The following is a 25,393-nucleotide window of genomic DNA, read 5'->3' as shown; positions in this document are numbered from 1 at the left end:
TCTAGTTACTGATGGCAACATTTGGCCCATTCCTAGCTGAAGATGCTTCACTGCTATACTTGACTCCGGGCTGCAGAGTGAAGTTTATGGTTATGTCCAGAACATTCTCTGCTGATGCCATATGTTTGGAAATGTCTGAATTTTGTGCAGAGACACACAAGCGGTATTTTTGTAAGTGGAGTTACATAATTAGGGCATGGGCTTGCATGATAATTGGCATGTGTAATTAGGCACAGACTTCTTGTCCTTTAATTAGACAATCAAGACATCTAATTACAAAATTAAGATGTAATTACGTGGCCTAAGATCGACATATTTCTTTCTACCCATTAGAGATTACATTTTAGAAAATAATTCATAAAAATTGATGAAAAAATGAACCAGAAACCAGATTTGAGGCCACTGAGGGAAGTGTTAAGTAGACTGGTAAGCCACCTTTGGTCTTTCGTCTTAAGTGTGAAGGGGGTTATTTAAAACATCACAGTCTACTTGAAATACTTTTACACACTCTGCTGTCATCCTTTGGCATACACACTAATGAAGAGGAATGTGGGCATGACTAGTCCATGTAATTCACACGAGGCTCTTGAGTGTGGTTTGTAATTACCCTTGAACGTGGACTTAAACATGATGTCCTGGGGACCCATTCAAACCCAATAGTGCAGCCACTCAGTGGAAACCTTGGTCTGGAGAACTGGGAGCAGAACTCACCTTCCCTTTTCACCCTGGCTTGATTCTCCCTGTTGCTACTTTAAAGGTAGGCAACACTGCTCAAAGTAACGCAAATCAACAATTAACCTGTTGCCCTTTCCCTGAATATTTGAGTATTCATTGCAATGTGCTTAACTGCTCCTTATTGGACTGCAGGCAAGAACAGGAAGGTCAGAGTCTACAGCAAACATTCCATCTTTCTAATGATAAGTGAGGCTTGGAGCTGCAGGATTTTTCAAGTTCCAGTGCTCCTGTGAAGTCTGACTGAATGGATATTCTCTATATTTTCCCTTGCTCCAAAATTGAGATTTGGCTGATATTTGTATGATGCTAAACACTCAGTTTGATTCATTAATTTTTCTGAAATAACTGAACTTTTGACATAATTGGCTGGCTGATTAGGGATTACAGCCATATGCCCAGGTTTTTCTAAGCTAGTTCTGACTTTCACTGTGTTATCCCTCTGTTCCCATAAACTGTTGAAATATCCTAGTAATTCCAATGTTTTGACAGCAACACTGCACTTCTCAAACTGTCGCTTTCTCCTGGACGGTGGCACAGACATCTGTGGGGCCATATTTCCTGATTTGGGGCTAGGAAAATATGCTTCCCATATGATCTCAGGCCATGGAAACAAAGACATAGAGGGTTTGCAAGTGGTTGGTGATGAGGTCTTGTTCCACAGAGTGTCCCCTCCTTCCTTGTTTTTTTATTTTTCTCTATTAGGTCATGGAATGTGATGAGGGATAAATTATGTGCAGGGGTCAATTTGACCAAGAAAAACCACAGATTTGAGCAGGGAACTGATTTTTGCCATGGTTACTTTTTTTGCCTCAACTTGTGAGAGAATTGTTGATGGTAGATTTCAAGGTTGAAGAGCTGAAATGGGCAGAGGTGCAGCTTTTTGGAGGTGGTGTGGGGCCATGCTGTGCAGCTTGTGGAACCTTAGTTCCCTGACCAGGGATCGAACCCAGACCCTTGGCAGTAAAAGTGCAGTCGTAACCACTGAACTGCCAGGGAATTCCCAAAGTGCAGTTTTAAATACTATTTATTGACAGAAATTGTAGGTGTGTTTGGACTACACCATCTCTAAAGGGACTTTCAGCTAAGACATCTGAGGATGTCTTAATCTCTAGCCTGTTAATCAAGAGGAATTTACTGAGCTCAAGCCACTCGCACACCTCTAGGCCTCCACCTCTTCAGTCCTAAGATGTCACCTGGAAACTTCTACCCTTACATCTGGACAGCTGATATCTGATACGGCCAAAAGTGTGAACCTGTGTCTCAGTTCTTAAAACGTGCTTTTTCCCTCAGGTACTCCACATCAGCGTTTTCAAGACTAGAGAAGTTGGGCATCAGACATCCCAAGCCTTCTCCTTTTATTGGAAACTTAGCGTTTTTCCGCCAGGTAAGGGTTGCCTTGCACTGGCTTCTGATATAAGATGCTCTGAGCCGAGAGCAGCTTTATCCACAAAGCATTGCTTCCATTCAGGTTGCCCACACTCAGGGAGGTCTATGTGTGAATTGCATCAGTTCTTATGTGATGATAACGATCCATCATCAACGCATATAGAGTCCTGGTATCCTGTCATTCATGCAAAAGCCCTTTTAATGAGTGTCTAAGTGTGCCGGGCCCTGGGATGTGGAAGAAAGTAAAATTTGCCCATGCCCTAGTGCTAGTGTGGGTGGTAGACATGGCAGCTGTGGTTTGTCCTTCAGAGGAGGGGGAGATCCATTAGGGCTAGAATCATCCTGGAGGATTTCCTGGAGGAGGGGGTCTTCAGGAGCGATAGACACAAAGACAAGGAGACCCACACCAGGTGGGAGCAATGATGTGCATGATGGCACCATATGAGAAACAGGGCACAGCTTGGGGAGCAGCCTGGACGAAAAAGCGGAGATTGGGGAGCACCAGGGAACACTGCTGTGAGAAAGAGAGAAGAGCAGGCTCCCCAGGTGGTGCTAGTGATAAAGAACCCACCTGCCATTGCCGGAGATGTGAGAGATGTGGGTTCGATCCCTGGGTTGGGAAGATCCCTGGAGAAGGGCACGGCAACCCACTCCAGAATTCTTGGGTGGAGAATCCCATGGATAGAGGAGCCTAGTGGGCTACAGTCCATGGGGTTGCAAAGACTGAGTGACTAACACTTAGATCACTGACAGTTCAGAAAGGCAAGTGAAGAGCTGGGCGTGTCCCAGCATTGGTGAGTAGGAGGGGGGCACCAAAGGGGAAGATTTCTCTGCAAGATTTAGAGCAGGTCTGTAGAATCCAGCAGTTGTTGAGCCCTGGCTGTGAAGCAGTGAGGGCTTGGGCAGGGTGGAGATGAGAGCGAAAGAGAAGAACTTTGGGGGCAAAATTAGTAACTCTCATGGCGACTTAGATGAGGAGAAGTCAAGGCAGAATGAGCCAACTCGTCTTAAGTTTGGAGCCAGACAACAGGGAGAACGGCCAGGAGTCCATGAAAATAAAAGGTCGGGAGGTCAGCTGGTTTAGGGAGGTGCCTTGATTTGCCAGAATGACTCGAATGCCCTCTGGGCATTTGGAGATAAAGTCCTGGGACTTTATCTTCACAGGTTATTTTTGTTTCCCACGTTGGGTTTTCTCAGAAGCCAGATGATTTATTCTGCCAACTCCTGTGGGGGGTGCTGCCACCAGACCCAATATTAGGAGGCTACAGATCCTACATGTGAAGCCACTAAGCCAAACAAAGGCAGGAAGGACTAAATTGGGGCCAATCCTGATAACACCCCTCTAAGATCTCTTTAGGCTTTCCCCACCCCTGCTCCCGGAAAGGCTGGCCCTTGGCGTCAGGTAGAAAACAACAGACGCTATTTCTGTCCCTTTTCTTTCTCATCAGTTTCTCTTCTCTTCTCTTCCGTTTTGTCCCTTTCTCGGTTTAACACCCCTCCCCACTGTTTATTGTTGTTTCTCTCTTCCCAGTGTTTTTTTTTAACATCTCCTTCTCTCCTCTGTAGCTCAGGGGTGGCCAGGCCACAACTTTCAGCCCACAAACAGCATCGTAGCAAGGCTCCCCATCAGCTCCATGAAGCAAGTATGAAGACATTTCTAAGTGTCAAAACACAACAACAAACCAGATAGGAAATTAAAGCAAATCCATTTCACAAATTTCTATGGGGGAAATGATCAGTCGCATTCAGACTTGACTGAATTAATTCAGTATCAACATGTTGAGTTAAACCATATCCCTGTTGATGTGCCGAGAACACTGTGCCTGCCTTTGGCTAATTTCCACATATGCTCCTTTTTAGCTGCTCATTCTCATATGGGCAAATCCTGCCAAGTTCTTGCTAGAACATAGTCATTTCATTGACTGTTTTTATAGTCATATGAGCTTTCCTTGGTATTAATATATGGCAAGCTTAGATAGAGGTGGAGCTATGGCTTTTCCAGTAGTCAGGTACGGATGTGAGAGTTGAACCATAAAGAAGGCTGAGCACTGAAGAATTGATGCTTTCAAACTGCGGTGGTCGAGAAAGCTCTTGAGAGTCCCTTGGACAGCAAAGAGATCAAACCAGTCAATCCTAAAGGAAATCGACCCTGAATGTTCACTGGAAGGACTAATGCTGAAGCTCCAATACTTTGGCCACCTAATGCAAAGAGCCAACTCATTGGAAAAGACCCTGATGCTGGGAAAGATTGAGGGCAGGAGGAGAAGGGGACGACAGAGGATGAGATGTTTGGATGGCATCACTGATTCAGGGGACATGAGTTTGAGTAAACTCTGGGAGATAGTGAAGGACAGGAAAGCTTGGCACGCTGCAGTCCGTGGGACTGCAGAGTCAGATAAGACTGAGCAACTGAACAGCAGCTAGATGGTGGAGCTACCGTGAAAGAGCCTGGGATGGATTTTCATTAAGAACATCCACCTCTTCTACTTTCCCAACTCTCTGCTCTCACCCACCCTTTCTGTGTCTACCTGTCCACTCCATTCCCACAGCACAAGTCTAGGGGTCTCTTCTCTTCCACTTCCATCCCAACTGAAGGATGTTTTCATGTCTATTTCTTTCCCATAACACAATGGATCAAGCCATTTTCAACCCTTAACCCATACTTTCCCCCTGTGTATATCCACACACAGACCCCATCTCAACAATACAGTGAGTCAAGCATTTTTCTGACCCTACTCCAAGCTGTGTATGTATCCTGGAACCCTCCTTTCCCACCCCCAAAACGTGTCTCATATATAAAGTAGCTCTAAGGTTCTTATGCCTTGAATATGTTGATTTTAGTTAAAATTTAACTTGGATCATAATTCAGAGTTTGTGATAATTTGAGTACACTCAGCAGACATTTATGCCTATAGTGGCTGTGAAAAAAGGCTCTGCCAAAAATAATAATAATATAAACCAAATTGCAGAGGGGAATGTTAGCATAGTTGAGAAAGCAAACATTTTTCAAATATTTTAGCAGCAATTATACACAAATAGTATAAGTACAGATGATCTCATCTGTCCATTACACAGAGTTGACAGCGACTGTCTCTTGGCAATATTATTTTTTCAAGCCATTAGTTTATTCTAATACTCCAAAGTACTGGAGTACTGAGAACTGAAACAGTTCTGAAAACAATACCACTTCGATTATTTCTTTATGGTTGATGTAATTGTGTTCTTATGATTGTAGACTTTTTTCCTGAAGAAGTTTAAATATTTGAAATTCTGTTTCATCTGATTTTTACTATAGTGCTTATTTTCTGCAGGGTTTCTGGGAAAGCCACATGGAGCTCAGAAAGCAATATGGACCTCTGAGTGGGTAAGAAGAAAACACCATTCTTCTCCCATGTATTTTGATTTGTGTGTGTTGAAGTGACATGGAAGGAATGACAAGAATGGGCATCTTGCCTGTGTTTATCCCTTTTGAGGATCCACAAAGAGTATGCCCAACTGTACAGCTGGATCTTCTCCTAGAGAAGATCCCAGGTGGCCCAGGGTGCATGGTGCTAGCCTGAAAAACACCGTTTCCCAGTCTTTAAAGCCCAACCAGCTGGTTCAGGCGCTGTGTGCCTTGACCATCTCTGATCATTGTACCAAAGGCGTGTTGCAGGGAGGTGGTAGCCCTCCTCACTTCAGTCTAATTTGCCTTGACCACCCATAGCAAGTCTTTCCCCGTGATCTTATCTAAGCTTTTGTTGCTGTTGTTTTTTAGTCACCCAGTTGTGTCCGACTCCTTTTGGACCCCATGGACTGTAGCCTACCAGGTTGGCATTTCCTTCTCCAGGGAATCTTCCCGATCCAGGGATCTAACTCACGTCTCCTGCATTAGCAGACAGATTCTTTACCACTGAGCTACCAGGGAAGCCCCTTATAAACCTTACTTGGGCCCATTTTATTCAACTCTGTGGGTAAAATACGCATCAGCTGTATGGCCATATCATCTATTATCCGACACTGTACACATTTCAGAGTAACAGGGGCTGCTACTCATTCTTACTGCAGGACAACAGTGGAAACCAAGACTGACCTGGATAGACAGGGTCGAACGGTCACCCTAATTCTCAGCCACGTAGAGTAATATAGGCCTTCCCCTTCTTTTTCCTGTATTTTCCCTTTTAAAAAAATTTCTTCATGTTTTCTTTTTATTGTGAAATATATATGCCAAAGAGCATGTAACATGTAGAATTTAAAGAATATTAGTAAAACGAACAGGTATCTATCACCAAGCTTAAGAAATTGAACACCAGTATCCTATGTAGATTTTTCCTTTATTTATTTTAATTGGAAGGTAATCACTTTTACAATGTTGTGTTGGTTTTTGCTGTACATCACTGCAAATCAGTAATAACTATATATATATATATATATATATATTTGCTGTTCAGCCACTAAGTCATGTCTGACTCTTTGAGACCCCATGAACTGCAGCACGCCAAGCTTCCCTGTCCTTCACTGTCTCCCAGAGCTTGCTCAAACTCATGTCCATTGAGTCAGTGATGCCATCCAACCATCTTCACTCTCTGTCACCCTTATCTTCTATAGCCCCTTTATTTTCCCTTTTTATGCTTCAGAGTATGCTCCTTTTTAAAAAAAAAAAAATTCTGGCATCTGACAAATAAACCCATGATCAGACCATTTACCCTATTCAAGATTTAATAGACTTGAATCATACTGATTCTCAGCCCGTGTCCTTCTAGGCTGGAGTCCTAATCATCTTAGTCTGCTCTCTTGCAGCTTCTCCTCAGTTGCTGGATGATTTGAGGTAGCTTTTTTCCAGACTTTTAGGTCTCTGATAACTTTTCTAGGGGAAGCAAAGTGCTACGGTGTTCCTATTGTATATCCTAATGGGGTGCACTTGGTTTGTGAGCCCTTCTATCCATGGGGCACGTGATGCTGGTCTCAGTGATGATTTTCAAGAGGGATTGACATGTACTCTTTGTGAAAATGCCAGGAGACCCACGGTTTTGGCCCAGTTCTTCTCATCACTCTTGAGTTTGCTGTGTAACCCTGAGAATGTGGTACATGAAGATATTCTACTCGGTGGTCTTGGATTAGTTTGTCATTGCTGGATAAGAAACTACTCCAAAATGCAGTGACTTAAGGACCAAGCTATTATGGATGGTGTGCCTACGGGCTGGCTTGAGTTGGCTGGTCTGAGCTCGCCTGTCTGGGAAGCCCAGCTGGGCTTCCTGGGGCTTCTGTAGGTTCAGTGGGGGCAGCTGTGCCCCACACTTCCCTCATCCTCCTTGGAAAGGCAGGAGGGCCAGGGCAGGCTCGTCTTGGGAAGGGAAAGTATCAGGAGAGCAAGCCCAATGGTGCAAGAACATTGTAAGTTTCTGCCAACATCCTATCAGCCAAACCAAGTTACATGCAGAAACCAAAAGTCTGGGCAGAAAGCACACTCTGTGTGCAGTTAGGCCAAAGCAGGTTACTTGGCCAAGCTTGACACTGGTGGAGCAGGGAGATGTACTCCTCTAAAAGAAGAATGGGGAGATGGTGCCTACTTTAAATAACAGGCAATTCCATCTCACTCTCTGTGATCCCTTTTAGCTTGGTCTCCTCCCACCCCTTGCCCCATTTCTTTTAAGTGCATAGCTTCTCACACTGAGTATGATAGGAACTGAAGAACGTATCTTTCCAACAGTCTCAATCTGCTGTTGACTTGACATTGACCTTGGAGACTGTCATATGTTTCTGAGACATAGTACTGACTCAGAAGGATGGTGGTTTTCCCAGAATTAGAAAAAGGCCTCTCTAAGTCTGATTCCAGGAATCACTCCCTTGAAGTAGTTCTGTACAGATTTTCAGAGTAGAGCTCTTGAGTACTTTAAAATAATTTTAAAACAATGGCCCTGTATCAATTGGTGGATTGTGTGGTGGTGGTGATGGTGATGTGTGTATGTGTGCATGAGACAGAGAGAGAGACAGATTGATTTCCTTGACGACAGGATGGCCAATCAACTTCCCACTCCCCCAACTTTAACTTAACACAATTTACCCTTTTCATTTCAAGAAAACTTGAATCATAGAGAACGATCTCAAATGAGGTTGAAGAGAGAGAAACTGCAGTATGCTCTTTGGTAAAAAGGGAAAAAATGAAAGGTGATGGCATAATTTCTTTATACAAAGCTATCAACTTTCTCTGCTTTAGAAAAATTGATGAGCCTTAAAATGCTGACTTCTTTTTAAATGTGTCCACTGCCAAATTGAGAGGCACTGTAGTGGTGGGGTAAAGTCCTGTTTGAGCTCTGTGAAAAGTGAAAGTCACTCAGTCATGTCTGACTATTTGCAACACCATAGACTATAGTCCTGACCCCCCCAGACTCCTCTGTCCGTGGGGATTCTCCAGGCAAGGATATTAGAGTGGGATTATGCCATGCCTTCCTCAAGGGGATCTTTTCAACTCAGGGGTTGAACTCACGTCTCCCACATTGTAAGAGGATTCTTTACCAATTGAGCCACCAGGAAAGCCCAAGAATACTGGAGTGAGTAGCATATCCCTTCTGCAGGGGATCTTTCCAACCCAGGCATTGAACCAGGGTCTCCTGCATTGCAGGTAGATTCTTTACCAACTGAGCCACCGGGAAAGCCTGCTTGAGTTCTGTAGACTGGGTGAGACTCAGTATGTTCACCCTTTCAGACGAAAGGGTTAAACTAGTCTGTATTTAAGGGCCTTTCCAGCCTTAAAAATTATTTTGTTACTTTTAAAATTTGAACAAAATGGTTTCACTGATTGGGAATGGCAAGAATGGACCAAGTTCAACAAAAGACCCCTTTCTTTTGGGAAATGATTTGGTTTGAATTGTCTTAGCTTTTGGATTCCTTCTGTCATTAGGAAATGTTATTGATCCCAGATTGGTCCCGTGAACATTGAAGTGATAGACTGATTCATCATTTGATGAGGGAAACCCCAGGCTGTTGATGCCACACGGAGATGCATGGCAGAGCGTATATGTTGAAAGTGTGGGCAGAGAGGATCTCTTTACTCTGTACCTGAACACCAAACATGATGAGTATTTATGCTTATTACCTGTGGTCATCGTAGCAACTCAGTCAGAGTTTGGGTCCCCAAGCTGGAAACCTGCCTCTTACCCTTTTCCCTTTCCTGTTATGAGGAAAGTAAATTGCTGGAGAAGCCCTCTGCCAAGAGGGGTTGAGAGCACCAATGTTTGTTACAATCACCACCACCACCACCGAGAATAAAATGACTTCATCGAGTGTCTAATTTTGCAACCTGCTCTGTGCAAATAAATCTATGCACATTGTCTCTGGCTTCTCTGAACTTGAATGTAAAGCAGGAAGGCTGGCACACACACCTATACAACTGTTATGCACAACGCAACATGACTGAATCGATTTAACACACACATGCACACACAGTAGCCTCTAGGAGTACGTTCCAAGACCCCCAGTGGACACCTAAAACCACTGAACCCTGTATATACCATGTATATACATACGCACCGAAGATAAAATTTAATTTATAAATTAGGCACAGCAACAATAATAAAAGAATCAACAATAATAATAATTAACTAGAACAATTATGGGCTGCCCTGATAGCTCAGTTGGTAAAGAATCCGCCTGCAATGCAGGTTCAATTCCTGGATCGGGAAGACCCCCTGGAGAAGAAATAGGTTATCCACTCCAGTATTCTTGGTCTTCCCTTGTGGCTCAGCTGGTAAAGAATCTGCCTGCAGTGTAGGAGACCTGGGTTCAACCCCTGGGTTGGGAATATCCCCTGGAGAAGGGAAAGGCTACCACTCCAGTATTCTGGCCTGGAGAACTCCATGGACTGTATAGTCCATGGGGTCGCAAAGAGTTGGACACGACTGAGTGACTTTCACTTTCACTTTTCAGAACAATTATGAGTGTCAGTTGCCCAGTTGTGTCTAACTGTAATCCCATGGACTATAGCCCACCAGGCTTCTCTGTCCATGGGATTTCCCAGGCAAGAACACTGGAGTGAGAAGCTATTACCTTCTCCAGGGGATCTTCCTGGCCCAGGGATCAAACCTGGGTCTCCTGCATTACAGGCAGATTCTTTACCAGCTGAGCCACCGGGGAAGCCCACTATAACAAAATATTTAATAAAAGTTATGTGATTGTGGGCTCTTTCCCTCTCTTTCTTAGAAAAACTTACTATACATTGAGTGCCTTTTCCATCTTAACTAAGCATTTACCATGCACTGTGGCTATAATTTTATAGTTTGCGGTGCAACTGAAAAACTAGCAGAAATTTCTTTTTCCTTCTCCATACTTTCACGTATAAATGATTTCCCCTTACTGTAGATCTTAGAAGCTGCTGAATATGATTTTTTTTTCTATCCTTATTAAGTGGAGAACTTCCACATTTCACTTAAAGTACTTTATGGCTTCTCTTTAATGTATCTAATCGCAATACAGGAACACTGTTCTTGTATTTGGGGGCTGTTATTGAGTAAAATAAGGGATACTTGAACACAAGCATTGGGCTACCAGGACAGTCAGATGATCTGAAAACTGATTTGGCTACTAAGCGACCAAAGGGAGGGCAGGATATGCTGGACAAAGAGATGACTCACATCCTGGGTGGGATGGAACTTAATGGTAGGAGATTTTATCACCCAGAACATTCTAACACTTAACAATCTAACACTTATGAGTTGCTTATTTCCAGAATTTTCCACTTAATACTTTTGGACCACAGTTGACCACAGGTAACTGAAAACAGGTAAAGCAAAACTGCAGATAAAGGGGGACTAATGCACCCTTGGCAACATAATACGGAGAAAGAAAGGCTTCGTTGATTCAGATAACCTCTGATTAAAGATTACTGGTTATCTTCTTTAGTCTGAGGTTGAACCCCAAGTTGGATCTATACTCCTTCCCAACCCCTAAAACAATGGTATCAACATAATATGTTTGTGATTGGGCATGGCAGCCCACTCTAGTATTCTTTCTGGGAAAATCCCATGGACAAAGAAGCCTGATGGGCTACGGCCCATGGGGTCACAAAGAGTTGGATACAACTGAGGTGACCGAGCGTGCATAAACAGAATAGAGATTATGTCCCCTTCAATTTGTGGCAAATTTTGTAATCCAGTGGGTGATGAGGATTTATTGTGCCAATACTAGTAAATTACTTCTACTTACACAGCGACCTAACTTCAGTGCATGTGCAACTCCTGAAGGCTCCTATTCAAAGTCCCCTTTCCCCTATATCACCTCTCTTGTAAGCGATGGCTCTGCTGTTATTTTTTATTAATATAAAAAGTGTATATATATATAGTTCCAATCTGAGAACGTTTTTGTATTGTTGAATTTAATCTACTTTAATGGTATCTACATTTTGTATCTTGCTCAGTAAGGCTTTCTTCACTAGGATATATTTTCTTTAACTTCCATTTTTTTTCCCTAGAGTTTCTTTGTTTTATTAAAAAAAAACTTAGATATTTGACCCATCAGAAATTTATTTGAGGGCAAGGGTGGAAGTAGGGTGGTGTTCCTTCTGGAAATGCATCCTTTCCCAATTGATTTAAAGTGTGATTTTAAAAAAAAATAAAAAAATTTAAAAAATCATCTCTTGGTTCCTGTATGTATTTCTAACTTCTCTGCTCCATCTCTCTGCCCAACCTCACGCCAGCAACACATTGAATACCCTTTTTTGGTACAGATAGTGCCTTCTTGTATCTAGCAGCACTAGAGTGCTCTAAGAACAGCGTTGTAAGTATCAGCATCTAAAGCAGTCTATCTCCCAGGGAACCCTGGGTCTTTGCACTTAAGTCAATTTAGCAAATAAAGAAAACTTTCGTTTGGACATAAAGGACCTGGCACTTAGAGCCAACGTGCCCTCCCAGGGGAGGTAGATGTGCCTCAATGCCTCCAACCTGGAGGTTCTTGGCACCGTGTTTTATTTAACTAGTGGCTCTCGTGAACTCATAGCACCTGGTCAGCAGGAGTGAGGAAGCTGAGAACTTTGGGCTATATACGGAATGTGGCATCGGCCAAGAAAACAGATACTTTTTTAAGCTCAGCTTCCACTGCGCCATCCATGAGGGGAGCGTGTTCTCTGGAAGTGACTAAGGTGTGAACACTTCTCTGTAAGTGCTCTTCACCATCGTGCTTATGTACTATTTAGATGAGGTTGAAGAGCCGCATAGAGATGGTTTACTAAAGGCAGTCAGCTGGCTCTGTCATCATAATGTGGGAGGTTTGCTGGCCTCCTTCCAGAGAACCCCAAATCCTGGGAACAAAAAGGCTCCTAAGGACTCAACTTGGTGCACTCCTCTGCCACGGGACCAGTCTTTGTTTAGAAGACACTGAGACATCTCAACATGCTGGACTTGAAAACAAGGGAGAGGATGCGTTAGGGTGGAAACTATGCCGATTTGTTCAAGAAAATACAAATATTCAGACCCACACTGGGCAATGGATACAGGGAGATTGTTTTCATTTTTAAACTGGACTGAGCTCAATAAAATCATAGATGTGGAAGAATGGCAGAAATCTTAGGCAGGAATGGAGCCACAGATGCAGAAGGGCCTCAGACAACGTATAGGAGTCCAGCTCCGATAAAGCTCCTGCTGCCAATATGGAGCACACGCCTCAGAATGAGATTCGCTTACTAAGTGACCTAAAAATGTGACTCTGTTTTAAGAGGAACTGATGTGAATGAAAACACAGTACCCTTGAAAATATGGAATTAAGTACAGAAATGCTAAATTACCCTCACATTTGCCCAGAAGGCCACCATGGGGGCAATATTTGGGTCCCCAAGCTTGGTAAAGATTTGGACACAACTGAGCGACTGAACTGAACTGAACTGAAGCTTGGTAAAAGTTGAGTCTTTTATGAAAGTGTTGAAAGCAAAGCTTAGAATCACTAGCTTCAAGTAATTTGAGTCTGAAACCAAAATTAATAGGAGATCTGATGGTCTCTATGCCACAATTATTGAGAATCATTCAATGAGTTAGGTATCAATACTCACTGGTCAACATAGATCAATTCTGATGCTCTGCCTTTTAGAATACATGTTCAAGTGAGTGTTTATTAAAGTGATACTGTACTTTAGGGGGCCACATTATTAAAGAAAAGCAAATACCCTGATAAGATTGGCTGTTCTTTTCAGGAGATCATTGAGAACAGGAAGAAAGCTGTCAGAAGGAACATATTTGACAGTTACCACCAATCCAAAGGAACTTCCCAGGTGGCTCAGTGGTAAAGACTCTGCCTGCCAAAGCAGGAGACGCAGGTTTCATCCCTGGACTGGGAAGATCCCCTGGAGGAGGAAACGGTAGCCCATACCAGTATTCTTGCCAGGACAATCCCATGGACAGAGGAGCCTGGTGGGCTACAGTCCATGGGGTCACATTGGCTGAGCAACTGAGCACGCATGCACGCACACCGATCTACATGCCTAGCCCAATCGGGAGGATTATTGAAAGAACAGCTGTTCTCAGACAAATGGGCGATTTAGACCAAGAAGAGAGAGATTTCTGTTACAGCCCCATTTTTATCAAATGAAACTTTAATAGACTCGTCGCCCCTATCTGTCCCTCTCATGGTCTCTTGTGATCCCAAATGGTGAATTATTATAGAACTTTCTTCTTCTGTGCAGTTTAAGACTTTCCCTCTTCCTAAAAGTCATCCAAAGACCCCTCTGAAATTTACCCACTTTCCTGGACCTCTGACCTCCTCTTTTACCCCTTATTTCACACCGCTTTCTTGCCCTCCCCACATCTTCATTCTATGACAACCTATAGGTGAATTTTAGTGGCTACTGATGTCCAAGTCTTAGTGACCCACACTTCTAAACATCAACAGCCTATATAAATTCCTCTTGTTTGGCTAGAAAAACATCAAATAGAGCATGCCAACTAACAATAGAAAACTGAGGTTCACATTTCAGCTCCAACTCTCTTTCTATTACGACCTGTTGGCTTCAACGATTTGGGCCAGTCGCTTCCCCTCTCAGAGTCTCAGTTTTCCCAGGTACAAAATGAGAGGGTTGGGACAAGATCAGGGACTTTGACCCCTTGTTTAATTATGAGCCTCAGTAAATAATGTATTTTACATTATGATCCAGTACACACGTACACCTGAAATCCTTTACTATGTAAGATATCCAAGATCCACTTTGATCCAGTCTATTCTCCTCTTTTCTTCTACTGTATTCCATGAAAAAACAAAACAAATGCAATCTGATCACGACCCACGAAATCGGTTTCATCAACACTGGTGAGTCAAGATAAGCAATTTGAAGAGCAAAGGGCCAGATGATAACTGCAGTCCTTTCCAGTTCAAAACTAGGTGACTGCAAACCGGATGACTCAGCTCCAACCGTCTACATTAGAAACATTTTATCAGCCCCTGGTTTTATTTTGCTCCGGTGTGGTTTAAGATTCTGAGAAATATCTGACAAAAGAGATTTCGTCAGCTGGAGTAGAATCAAAGATGAGACACTATTTCTCCAAGGATGGGGCTCCCGAACAATGTGGACCTGAGCAGGGCCCTGGCTGCTCAATAGCTTTTCCTTCTTTAAAATCTGAAGTTAATTAATTAAAATTAAGTCCCAGAATTAACACAGAATATTTCAAGCTAAAAAGCTTACCAAAACATACATAATTTGTTGATAATATGATTAGTTGACAATGTAAAACATCTCTCCATAGGATTGTTGCTCATCCCCTGGGGTGTCTGGGCATGGACACCCAACCAGGCTGTGTAAATTAAGAGAGCGGGTTCCTGCTGATGAGCAAAGCATAACATTTACAGGGGAAAAAACTGACAGCTCCATTCTAGTACTCACTGGACAGTCCAGGAGAAAACCACCCATTGAGAAGGTGCTGGCTGGGCAGTAGCCAGGAGTCCAGTCAAGCAGAACTCAAAAAGGCCCGTTAGTGGCCATTAGGGCCTAACTAGGGGCTGGTTGGGCCTTCCCAGGTGCTTCAGTGTAAAGAAACCACCTGCCAGTCCAGGAGATACAGGTTTGATCCCTGTGTCGGGAAGATCCCCTGGAGGAGGAAATGGCAACCCTCTCCAGTATACTTGCCTGGAGAATCTCAGGGACAGAGGAGCCTGGAGGGCTACAGTCCATGGGGTCGCAATAGATTTGGACACGACTGAGTGACTAAAAACAAAATAGGAAACGGGATATTCTTGGCCCTGAGAAGAGAGTCTGGCAGGAGTCCAAGCAGGGCCTCATGGGGAGGGGCCTAGGGAATAAATCTTATGCAGATTCTCAGTCCTGAGACTGAGAGCACGATGTGAGGCTTGGGACTCAGCAACCAGACCCAACCCCTGTGACCAGCTGGGAACAAAAGGTCCATCCTGGCTGGGACAGAGTGAGGCCGAGGGTGCTGGCCATGACTTCACCTCTGGGGGTAGCCAGACTGCGAGTGGGAGATGAGCATCCCTCTGGGAAGTCAGCCATGGACCTTCAGCTTGGCATTCCTTGATGTGTGTTTCCAAAAAATCCACCAATACACCAGGTTCAAGGTGGAAGGGGGCTTCTGCTCCATTGGTGACAATCAAATATGGCATCAGTAACTTCTTTATCCCCCAAATGACAGCCCTGTGAAGATGCATTCCCAAACAATAGAATATCTTCAAATGAAAACCACATAAGAGCTGTTTCCAGCTAATACTTTTGAATAATAAACTCCATATTTAATTGTATTGTACCTGCAACAAATCCAAGTTGTTCAACCCGAAATAGAGTTATGTAACATAGTCATGAATCACTGTGGCATTTGCCACAACATTCTCCCATCTGGAAGCAGGTCCAGAGAGCACATGGCACTAGGCATGTATCTTCTGTCAACAACTCTTTTGCGTAGATAATTCCCCAAATGGCACACGCTCACCCAGTTCTCATGGCTCTTAACCCTAATAACTGAGAATGCAAATAGCTTCCCTATTCTATTCAGAGAAGAATGACAAACCCACTTCGATTTCATAATTTAAAAAACATCTTTGCTAAATTTAATTTCAGTCACTTGGTCATGTCCGACTCTTTGTGACCCCATGGACTGCAGCACACCAGGCTTCCCTGTCCCTCACCAACTCCCACAGCTTACTCAAACTCATGTCCATAGAGCTGGTGATGCCATCCAACAATCTCATCCCCTGTCGTCCCCTTCTCCTCCTGCCTTCAATCTTTCCCAGCATCAGGGTCTTTTCCAATGAGTCAGTTCTTTGCATCAAGTGGCTAAATTAAAAGAAGCAACTAATTCCTAGTTCCCATGGAGCTTCAAGTTCCTCTTTGATCACCATTTTGTAAGCAGAAAAACTTTTCTCAAGTAAGTTCTCAGAACCCTTGAATGATTAAAAACAACAACACAGTTTTAAAGTGTGTTCCTCACAGAGGGCAAAAGGCAATGCAAAACCAAATTAACTCTAGATCCACAGTATAAGTTGTCAACCAAAAAAAGTCAGATACTGCACACATTTGAAATTCTACTGAAGTCTGAGTAATCAAAGTTTATCTTTAAAATGGAACATGTTCTCCTTTTTTCCTCAGGACCCTTAAATCTTTCAGAGTTTGGGTTGTTTACTATACATTCCCATTCTTCCTGGCCAGTCTTCTGTGTAACATTTCTGCAGCTGTGGACACGAAGTAATTCCCAGCAAGGCACTGCCAGGTTTTATGATGCCTGCAGGCCTGGGGCAGATCATAGAAACTTAATTACTCAAATAAGTCCCTTGATCGTTTCTCACATCTCAAGACCATGTTCCTAACAACTTCTCCCCCATCTCACCCCCAAGATGCAAGAATTCTGCAGCCTACTATATCAACTTTTCCACTCTGGGTGAGGCTCTCAGTTTATTGGCCTGTTTCAAAAGGTCTGACTCTCTGACATGTTTACCACGCTCCCCACATTAACCACTAAGGAGGCACTGTGAGCAGATGATTCTATTTTTGCCTCTGCTTAGACAAGAACTCACTAATCTTTGCTCTGAACACACGGCTGGTGGATGGCCTGTCACCACATGGTAGGTGGACGTGGGAAGTGTGGTCTGTTGTGGTACAACATCCACCAACACCCCTTGATGCTACTCAGGCTACAGGGGAAATGGGCATCCTGGTATTAATCAAGACCACAGCCCTTCACAGCAGCACCTCCGGGAGAAGGGACTCCAAGCCCTCCCTAGCTTGTCCCTCCCCATGTTCTCTGTTGTGAATGTAGTACCTGGATCATAGGACCCACCAGAGAGGCAGTGCTTGAGTGGACCTTCCATTTGCCTTTGAAAGTTGTCTGTAACTCCTCAAGCTCTCTTCTCCATTTCACTGCTGGACCACAGGTTGTATCTTACGAGTGACATGGCCCCTGGATCTTTGCAAAAGACTCCAGCCCAAAGATTCTTAACTGATGCCCCCAAACCTTAGACTTCTCTGCTAGAGGTTGGGTTCTCCTGCACAGGCTCTAGGCACGTGGGTTCAGTAGCTGTGGCACACAGGCTGTAGAGGACAGGGTCAATAATTGCCCCGTGGCATGTGGGATCTTCCTGGATGAAGGATCGAACTCTGGTCCCCTGCACTGGCAGGCAGATTCTTAACCACTGGACCACCAGAGATGACCCCGTCCTAGCCAGTTTTAAGTGCAGAGTTCAGTGGTATGAAGTACATTCACATTGTGCAACCGTGACCACCATTCTTCTCCAGAACTCTTTTTCATCTTGAAAAATGGAAACTCCCTACCCATTAAACAATAACTCTCCATTCTTCCTTCCCCTAGCCCTGAGAAGCCACCATTCTACTTCCTGTCTGTATGAACTTGACTAGTCTATGCCTGACATAAGTGGAGTCATACAGTATTGGTCCTTTTGTGATTGGCTGATTTCACTCGGCATAATGTCCTCAGGGTTCATCCATGGAGCATGTATAAGAATTTTCTTCCTTTCTAGGATTGAATAACAATCTATTTTTTGTATGTACTACATTCTGTTTATCCATTCATCTGTCGATGGACACTTGGGTGGCTTCCACCCTTGAGCTATTGTGAACAATGCTGCTATGAACACCAGTGTACAAATCTCTCTCCAATACCTCCTTTCCATTTTTTTTTTTTTAGATCTATATCCAGAAGTGGAATTGCTGGGATCCTCTGTTAATTCTAGGCTTAATATTTTTTTATTAGCTAATTACTTTGTTTTTGGCTGTGCTGGGTCTCTGTTTCTGCAAGGGCTTTTTTTCTCTAGTGGCGGATGCTACACTCTAGTTGTGATGCACAGGCTTCTTGTTGCTGAATCTTCTCTTGTTGCAAAGCACAGGCTCTAGGGTGTGTGGGCTTCAGTATGTGCAGCACGTGGGCTCAGTAATTGCGATTCTCCAGGCTCTAGAGCGCAGGCTCAGTAGTTGCGGTGCGCGGGCTTAGTTGGTCCGCGGCATGTGGGATATTCCTGAATCAAGGATGGAACTCGTGTCTCCTGCATTGGCAGGTGGATTCTTGATGGCTGAGCCTCCAGAGAAGCCCTGTGTTTAATTTTTGCAGAACTGCTGTGCTGTTTTCTGGAGCAGCTGCTTTTGGAGTGGCACTGCTGAATTTTTCCTTTTGACCGTGATTGAGTGGCTGTCACTTCTTGCTTCTAACCTCACAAGTGACCTCCAGAAGAAATGTAAGCCCCTCCCTGTGCTCCGGAGCCTTGCTGGCCAGCCTGAATGACACATTTCTGATCGGAATGCCCGGCCCTTGTCATCTTGCCCCGGCTTCCTGCTGACTACAAGCCAGTGAACACATTCTTTACCAGACTCGCCCCGTTATCAACAGATGCTTGTACTGCACCATAAATCCAGTTCGTTTTAATAAATTCCCAGTAGTCCTTACCCAGAGCCCCTTCTCGCCTTATCTCCCTCCTCTCTGCCAAGCCTTTTACAATTTATGTGTTTGCTCTTCAATTCTGCTTTCAGCCCCCTCCAGGTTTCCTCTTTCCCACCACGTTACTGTGGCCTTTGGGTCTCATTTAAACGTAACCTTCTCTATCTGGAACTCTTTCTCGTTCACAAGGCCTACTCTTCTCTCCCTGGTACCTTCCATCTCCAGGCTTCCTACCTGCAGCAATTTGTCAAGATCAGGTCCCTGTCACTTGTAGCCTCTGAGTTTCCTCCCTCTGTGCTTCTTTCACACAGTCTTTTAGCTAGTTTTCAAGGCCTGTGTTCCAGCTTTGTGGCCGTTTGCTGGAGGAGACGCGCTGAACTTCCCTGAGTCCTCCCCAGAGCACAGCGTGTGCTTTCATTGAGAGGTTAGCTACCCAGGTAAGGGAGAGCTGGCAGGTGGCCTGTGGGCCCAGGCACATAGACTTGGAAGGAAGTTCAGAGGTTTTAGCTGAGATATTGAAAGGGAGACTATAGAGGCCAAAGGTGTGCTAAGAAAATGTGATGGTTTGGACACTGGAGAGAACAACCTCTCTGCAGTGGCAGGAGGGGAGATGGATCTAAGGAATAGTGCTAAGGAAGTGGGTTATTTGAAGTAGGTTATTGCACAGATGCACAGAATGGAGAAGGGCAAGGTGAGGAATGAAGGCTGTGTGTGTGAGTCACTCAGTCTTGTCCAACCCTTTGCGACCCCATGGTCTGTAGCCCACCAGGCTCCTCTGTCCATGGAATTCTCCAGGCAAGAATACTTGAGTGGGTTGCCATGCCCTCCTCCAGGGGATCTTTCTAACCCAGGGATCAAACCTGGGTCTCCTGCCTTGCAGGCAGATTCTTTATCATCTGAGCCACCAAGGATGAAGAGGGAGGATGGAATTTATAAAAGACAAGCAGACAACCATTCTAACAACCCCGGTGAGTGACAACAGTGATTTGGATCATCAGAAACATCAGGAAAAGAGAGGCAGACTTTCATAAAGGAGAGCAGAATTGAACTACTAGTTGGTTACAAGGAATAAGGACTAGGCAACATTAATCACTGATGTTGGCTTTGAATTCTAGAGAGAAAATGATCATTCCCTACATAATGAGGAGATGGAACATAGCAGAGGGGAGGACAGCACCAGCCTCGCCACCATCAGTTGTAACTATGACTGAGACTTTGGGTCCAAGGTGGCTTGGGAACAGAGCCCTGGAAGGATTGCCCAGCCACGCTGGGATAGAGTAGTGGGTGGGGGAGCCCCAGGCTACACTTGGAATCTTATCCTCCAGTGGCATTTCCCACAGTGCAGCCTTTGGACCATTTCCATTGACAAAAATAATAGTTACATGGAACTAAAGTGGGGAGTTCCCCTCGGTCAAAGGCTGGAAACACTGGGTTAATCCATGGAACACAGGTCTCAGAACTGTTCACGTAATAATGTGCTTGGAACATCTCCAAGAGGGAAATTTAGTATGCAGTGTTTATTTGACCACAGAACTCCCCCCACCCCCCGCCTTTTCTGAAACATCTCTTGGGACTAGAATATGGAGAACAGGCAATGAAAGGAAACGCTGATCTAAAAGCAGCAGCATTTTACTTCTAAAGAATTCCACATGAAAAACAGGCATTGATAAGAGGAGTTTACTTCACCATTGTAAATCATCAGTGTTGCCGCCAGTGATTATTAATCACCTCCCTTTGGAGGTTGTGTGGGTGGGAGTGTGTTTATTCTGTGGCGCTATGGAGAACTGTGGACACAGTTTTGCATGTTTGATTCCCTTTTATTTCCACACCTTTCTCTCTGGTCCCTTCCTGTTCCCAACAGACAACCATTCCATTGTGCTTAATGTGTATTTTGGGAGGGGGGTGAGTGTTGCAAGTTCTTGCACACTGGGTGTTGTGGTTCATGTGTGTTTCCTTTGTTGTTATTCAGTCGCTCAGTCATGTCTGACTGTTTGCAACTCCATAGACTACAGCACACCAGGCTTCCCTGTCCTTCACCATCTCCCAGAACTTGCTCAAACTCATGTCCATTGAATCAGTGATGCCATCCAACCATCTCATCCTCTGTCATCCACTTTTCCTCCTGCCCTCAATCTTTCCCAGCAATAGGGTCTTTTCCAATGGGTTGACTCTTTGCATTAGGTGGCCAAAGTATTGGCGCTTCAGCATCAATCCTTCCAATGAATTTTCAGGGTTGATTTCCTTTGCGATAGACTGGTTTGATCTACTTTCTGTCCAAGGGACTCTTCAGCTCATGCCAATGGTAGTGTCATATCACTCATTTATCCTTATTTTCTTTTCTTCGCACTACGCTGTGAAGCTCCATCATGACGCTGTGAAGCTCCATCATGACGCTGTGCACCCATCAAGTCTGTTACCTCCAACTGCTGCCTGTCATTCTGCAGTGCAACCCCGCCCGGCTTTCCCATCCACTCTCCCAGAGGGGGATATCCAGTGGCCTCCAGCAAACAAGGCCGCGGTGCACGTCCTCTTCTGGGCCCTTTCTGGACCTGTGTGTGCATTCTATGGGCTGTGTGGCCTGCTTTTAAGACCATAAGAAAGAGAGATCTTTGTTCCCTGGGGCCACATGTAGTAAAATGTTATTAATCCGTAACAATTTTCCAGTCCTCTGTCTGGGTCTTGGCCTTTCAATACAGTATCTCATGTGACTATCCCAAGAAAACTTCAAGTTTACCTGGTCTAATTGCATTAGCTTCAATTTATTGGGGTGACCAAAAAGTCTGTTTTGGACTTGATGGACTTTTTGGTCAGTCCAATATGTGGAAACATCAGTGACTTTAAGGCAAGAATGACATGTGGTTAGTAAGAGGTAAGCACAGGGGAGGGCAGGTTCTCCTTGTTATGTACATACATGCGTGCTCGGTTGTGTCCGACTCTTTGCAACCCTACAGACCCCAGGCTCCTCTGTCCATGGAAGTCTCCAGGCAAGAATAGTGGAGTGGGTTGCCATTTCCTCTTCCAGGGGAATCTTCCCGACCCAGGGATCGAGCCTCTGTCCCCTGCATTGGCAGGCGGATTCTTTAACACTGAGCACCTGGGAAGCCCTTGTTAATCCAAAGCCTTTTCTGTTCCCCTGTCCCCTTTGTTGCTCCTTGGACACTCCGTGCACTCCTGCCTTAGGCTAATGGCCCTAACAGTGGGGCGTGTCATTGTTTACTGTCCTGCTGTCCTGTTAGCCATGCCCGCGGGGCAAACTAAGATGGGCAGTCATGGTGGAGAGGTCTGACAGAATGTGCTCCACTGGAGAAGGGAATGGCAAACCACTTCAGTATTCTTGCCTTGAGAACCCCATGAACAGTATGAAAAGGCAAAATGATAGGATACTGAAAGAGGAACTCCCCAGGTCAGTAGGTGCCCAATATGCTACTGGCGATCAGCGGAGAAATAACTCCAGAAAGAATGAAGGGATGGAGCCAAAGCAAAAACAATACCCAGCTGTGGATGTGACTGGTGATAGAAGCAAGGTCCGATGCTATAAAGAGCAATATAGCATAGGAACCTGGAATGTCAGGTCCATGAATCAAGGCAAATTGGAAGTGGTCAGACAAGAGATGGCAAGGGTGAACGTCGACATTCTAGGAATCAGCGAACTAAAACGGACTGGAATGGGTGAATTTAACTCAGATGACCATTATATCTACTACTGCAGACAGGAATCCCTCAGAAGAAATGGAGTAGCCATCATGGTCAACAAGAGTCTGAAATGCAGTACTTGGATGCAATCTCAAAAACAACAGAATGATCTCTGTTCGTCTCCAGGGCAAACCATTCAATATCACAGTAATCCAAGTCTATGCCCCAACCAGTAACGCTGAAGAAGCTGAAGTTGAGTGGTTTTATAAAGACCTACAAGACCTTTTAGACCTAACACCCAAAAAAGATGTCCTTTTCATTATAGGGGACTGAAATGCAAAAGTAGGAAGTCAAGAAACACCTGGAGTAACATGCAAATTTGGCCTTGGAATGCGGAATGAAGCAGGGCAAAGACTAATAGAGTTTTGCCAAGAAAATGCACTGATCACAGCAAACACCCTCTTCCAACAACACAAGAGAAGACTCTACACATGGACATCACCAGATGGTCAACACCGAAATCAGACTGATTATATTCTTTGCAGCCAAAGATGGAGAAGCTCTATACTGGCAACAAAAACAAGACCAGGAGCTGACTGTGGCTCAGATCATGAACTCCTTATTACCAAATTCAGACTCAATTGAAGAAAGTAGGGAAAACCGCTAGACCATTCAGGTATGACCTAAATCAAATCCCTTATGATTATACAGTGGAAGTGAGAAATAGATTTAAGGGCCTAGATCTGATAGATAGAGTGCCTGATGAACTATGGAATGAGGTTCGTGACATTGTACAGGAGACAGGGATCAAGACCATCCCCATGGAAAAGAAATGCAAAAAAGCAAAATGGCTGTCCGGGGAGGCCTTACAAATAGCTGTGAAAAGAAGAGAGGCGAAAAGCAAAGGAGAAAAGGAAAGATATAAGCATCTGAAAGAGTTCCAGAGAATAGCAAGAAGAGATAAGAAAGCCTTCTTCAGCAATCAATGCAAAGAAATAGAGGAAAACAACAGAATGGGAAAGACTAGAGATCTCTTCAAGAAAATTAGAGATACCAAGGGAACATTTCATGTAAAGATGGGCCCGATAAAGGACAGAAATGGTCTGGACCTAACAGAAGCAGAAGATATTAAGAAGAGGTGGCAAGAATACACAGAAGAACTGTACAAAAAAGATCTTCATGACCCAGATAATCATGATGGTGCGATCACTCTTCTAGAGCCAGACATCCTGGAATGTGAAGTCAAGTGGGTCTTAGAAAGCATCACTACGAACAAAGCTAGTGCAGGTGACGGAATTCTAGTTGAGCTGTCTCAAGTCCTGAAAGATGATGCTGTGAAAGTGCTGCACTCAATATGCCAGCAAATTTGGAAAACTCAGCAGTGGCCACAGGACTGGAAAAGGTCAGTTTTCATTCCAATTCCAAAGAAAGGCAATACCAAAGAATGCTCAAACTACCGCACAATTGCACTCATCTCACATGCTAGTAAAGTAATGCTCAAAATTCTCCAAGCCAGGCTTCAGCAATACTTGAACCGTGAACTTCCTGATGTTCAAGCTGGTTTTAGAAAAGGCAGAGGAACCAGAGATCAAATTGCCAACATCCGCTGGATCATGGAAAAAGCAAGAGAGTTCTATAAAAACATCTATTTCTGCTTTATTGACTATGCCAAAGCCTTTGACTGTGTGGATCACAATAAACTGTGGAAAATTCTGAAGGATATGGGAATACCAGACCACCTAACCTGCCTCTTGAGAAATCTGTATGCAGGTCAAGAAGCAACAGTTAGAACTGGACATGGAACAACAGACTGCTTCCAAATAGGAAAAGGAGTACATCAAGGCTGTATATTGTCACCCTGCTTATTTAACTTATATGCAGAGTACATCATGAGGAACGCTGGACTGGAAGAAACACAAGCTGGAATCAAGATTGCTGGGAGAAATATCAATAACCTCAGATATGCAGATGACACCACCCTTATGGCAGAAAGTGAAGAGGAACTGAAAAGCCTCTTGATGAAAGTGAAAGAGGAGAGTGGAAAAGTTGGCTTAAAGCTCAACATTCAGAAAACGAAGATCATGGCATCCGGTCCCATCACTTCATGGGAAATAGATGGGGAAACAGTGGAAACAGGGTCAGACTTTTTTTTTTTTTGGGCTCCAGAATCACTGCACATGGTGACTGCAGTCATGAAATTAAAAGACGCTTACTCCTTGCAAGAAAAGTTATGACCAACCTAGATAGTATATTCAAAAGCAGAGACATTACTTTGCTGACTAAGGTCCGTCTAGTCAAGGCTATGGTTTTTCCAGTGGTCATGTATGGATGTGAGAGTTGGACTGTGAAGAAGGCTGAGTGCTGAAGAATTGATGCTTTTGAACTGTGGTGTTGGAGAAGACTCTTGAGAGTCCCTTGGACTACAAGGAGATCAAACCAGTCCATTCTGAAGGAAATCAGCCCTGGGATTTCTTTGGAAGAAATGATGCTAAAGCTGAAACTCCAGTACTTTGGCCACCTCATGTGAAGAATTACTCATTGGAAAAGACTCTGATGCTGGGAGGAATTGGGGGCAGGAGGAGAAGGGGACGACCGAGGATGAGATGGCTGGATGGCACCACTGACCCGATGGACGTGAGTCTGGGTGAACTCTGGGAGTTGGTGATAAACAGAGAGGCCTGGCGTGCTGCGATCATGGGGTCACAAAGAGTCGGAGACGACTGAGCGACTGAACTGAACCGAATTGTCCTGTTAGAGTATAAAGTCCAAGAGGACAGGAACTCTGTCTCTTGTTT

General features: G+C 44.3%; 1 protein-coding gene across 2 annotated transcripts in view; it reads left to right on the top strand.

The window, feature by feature from the left end:
* The window catches only part of TBXAS1 (thromboxane A synthase 1), a 169,411-nt gene that overhangs the window by 35,960 nt on the left and 108,058 nt on the right, over window positions 1-25,393 (top strand). Inside the window, exons 2-3 of one of the 2 annotated variants that reach the window (XM_018046871.1) lie at window positions 2,026-2,119; window positions 5,433-5,485. In XM_018046871.1, coding sequence (XP_017902360.1) covers window positions 2,026-2,119; window positions 5,433-5,485 — 147 coding nt within the window. The remainder of the gene's footprint in view (window positions 1-2,025; window positions 2,120-5,432; window positions 5,486-25,393) is intronic. The other variant, XM_018046872.1, reaches the window with a different exon arrangement.

Source organism: Capra hircus, chromosome 4, assembly GCF_001704415.2.
Source record: "Capra hircus breed San Clemente chromosome 4, ASM170441v1, whole genome shotgun sequence".
Lineage (NCBI taxonomy): Eukaryota > Metazoa > Chordata > Mammalia > Artiodactyla > Bovidae > Capra > Capra hircus.
Note: the sequence above shows the minus strand (reverse complement) of the source record. Positions and strands in the feature narration are given on the sequence as shown.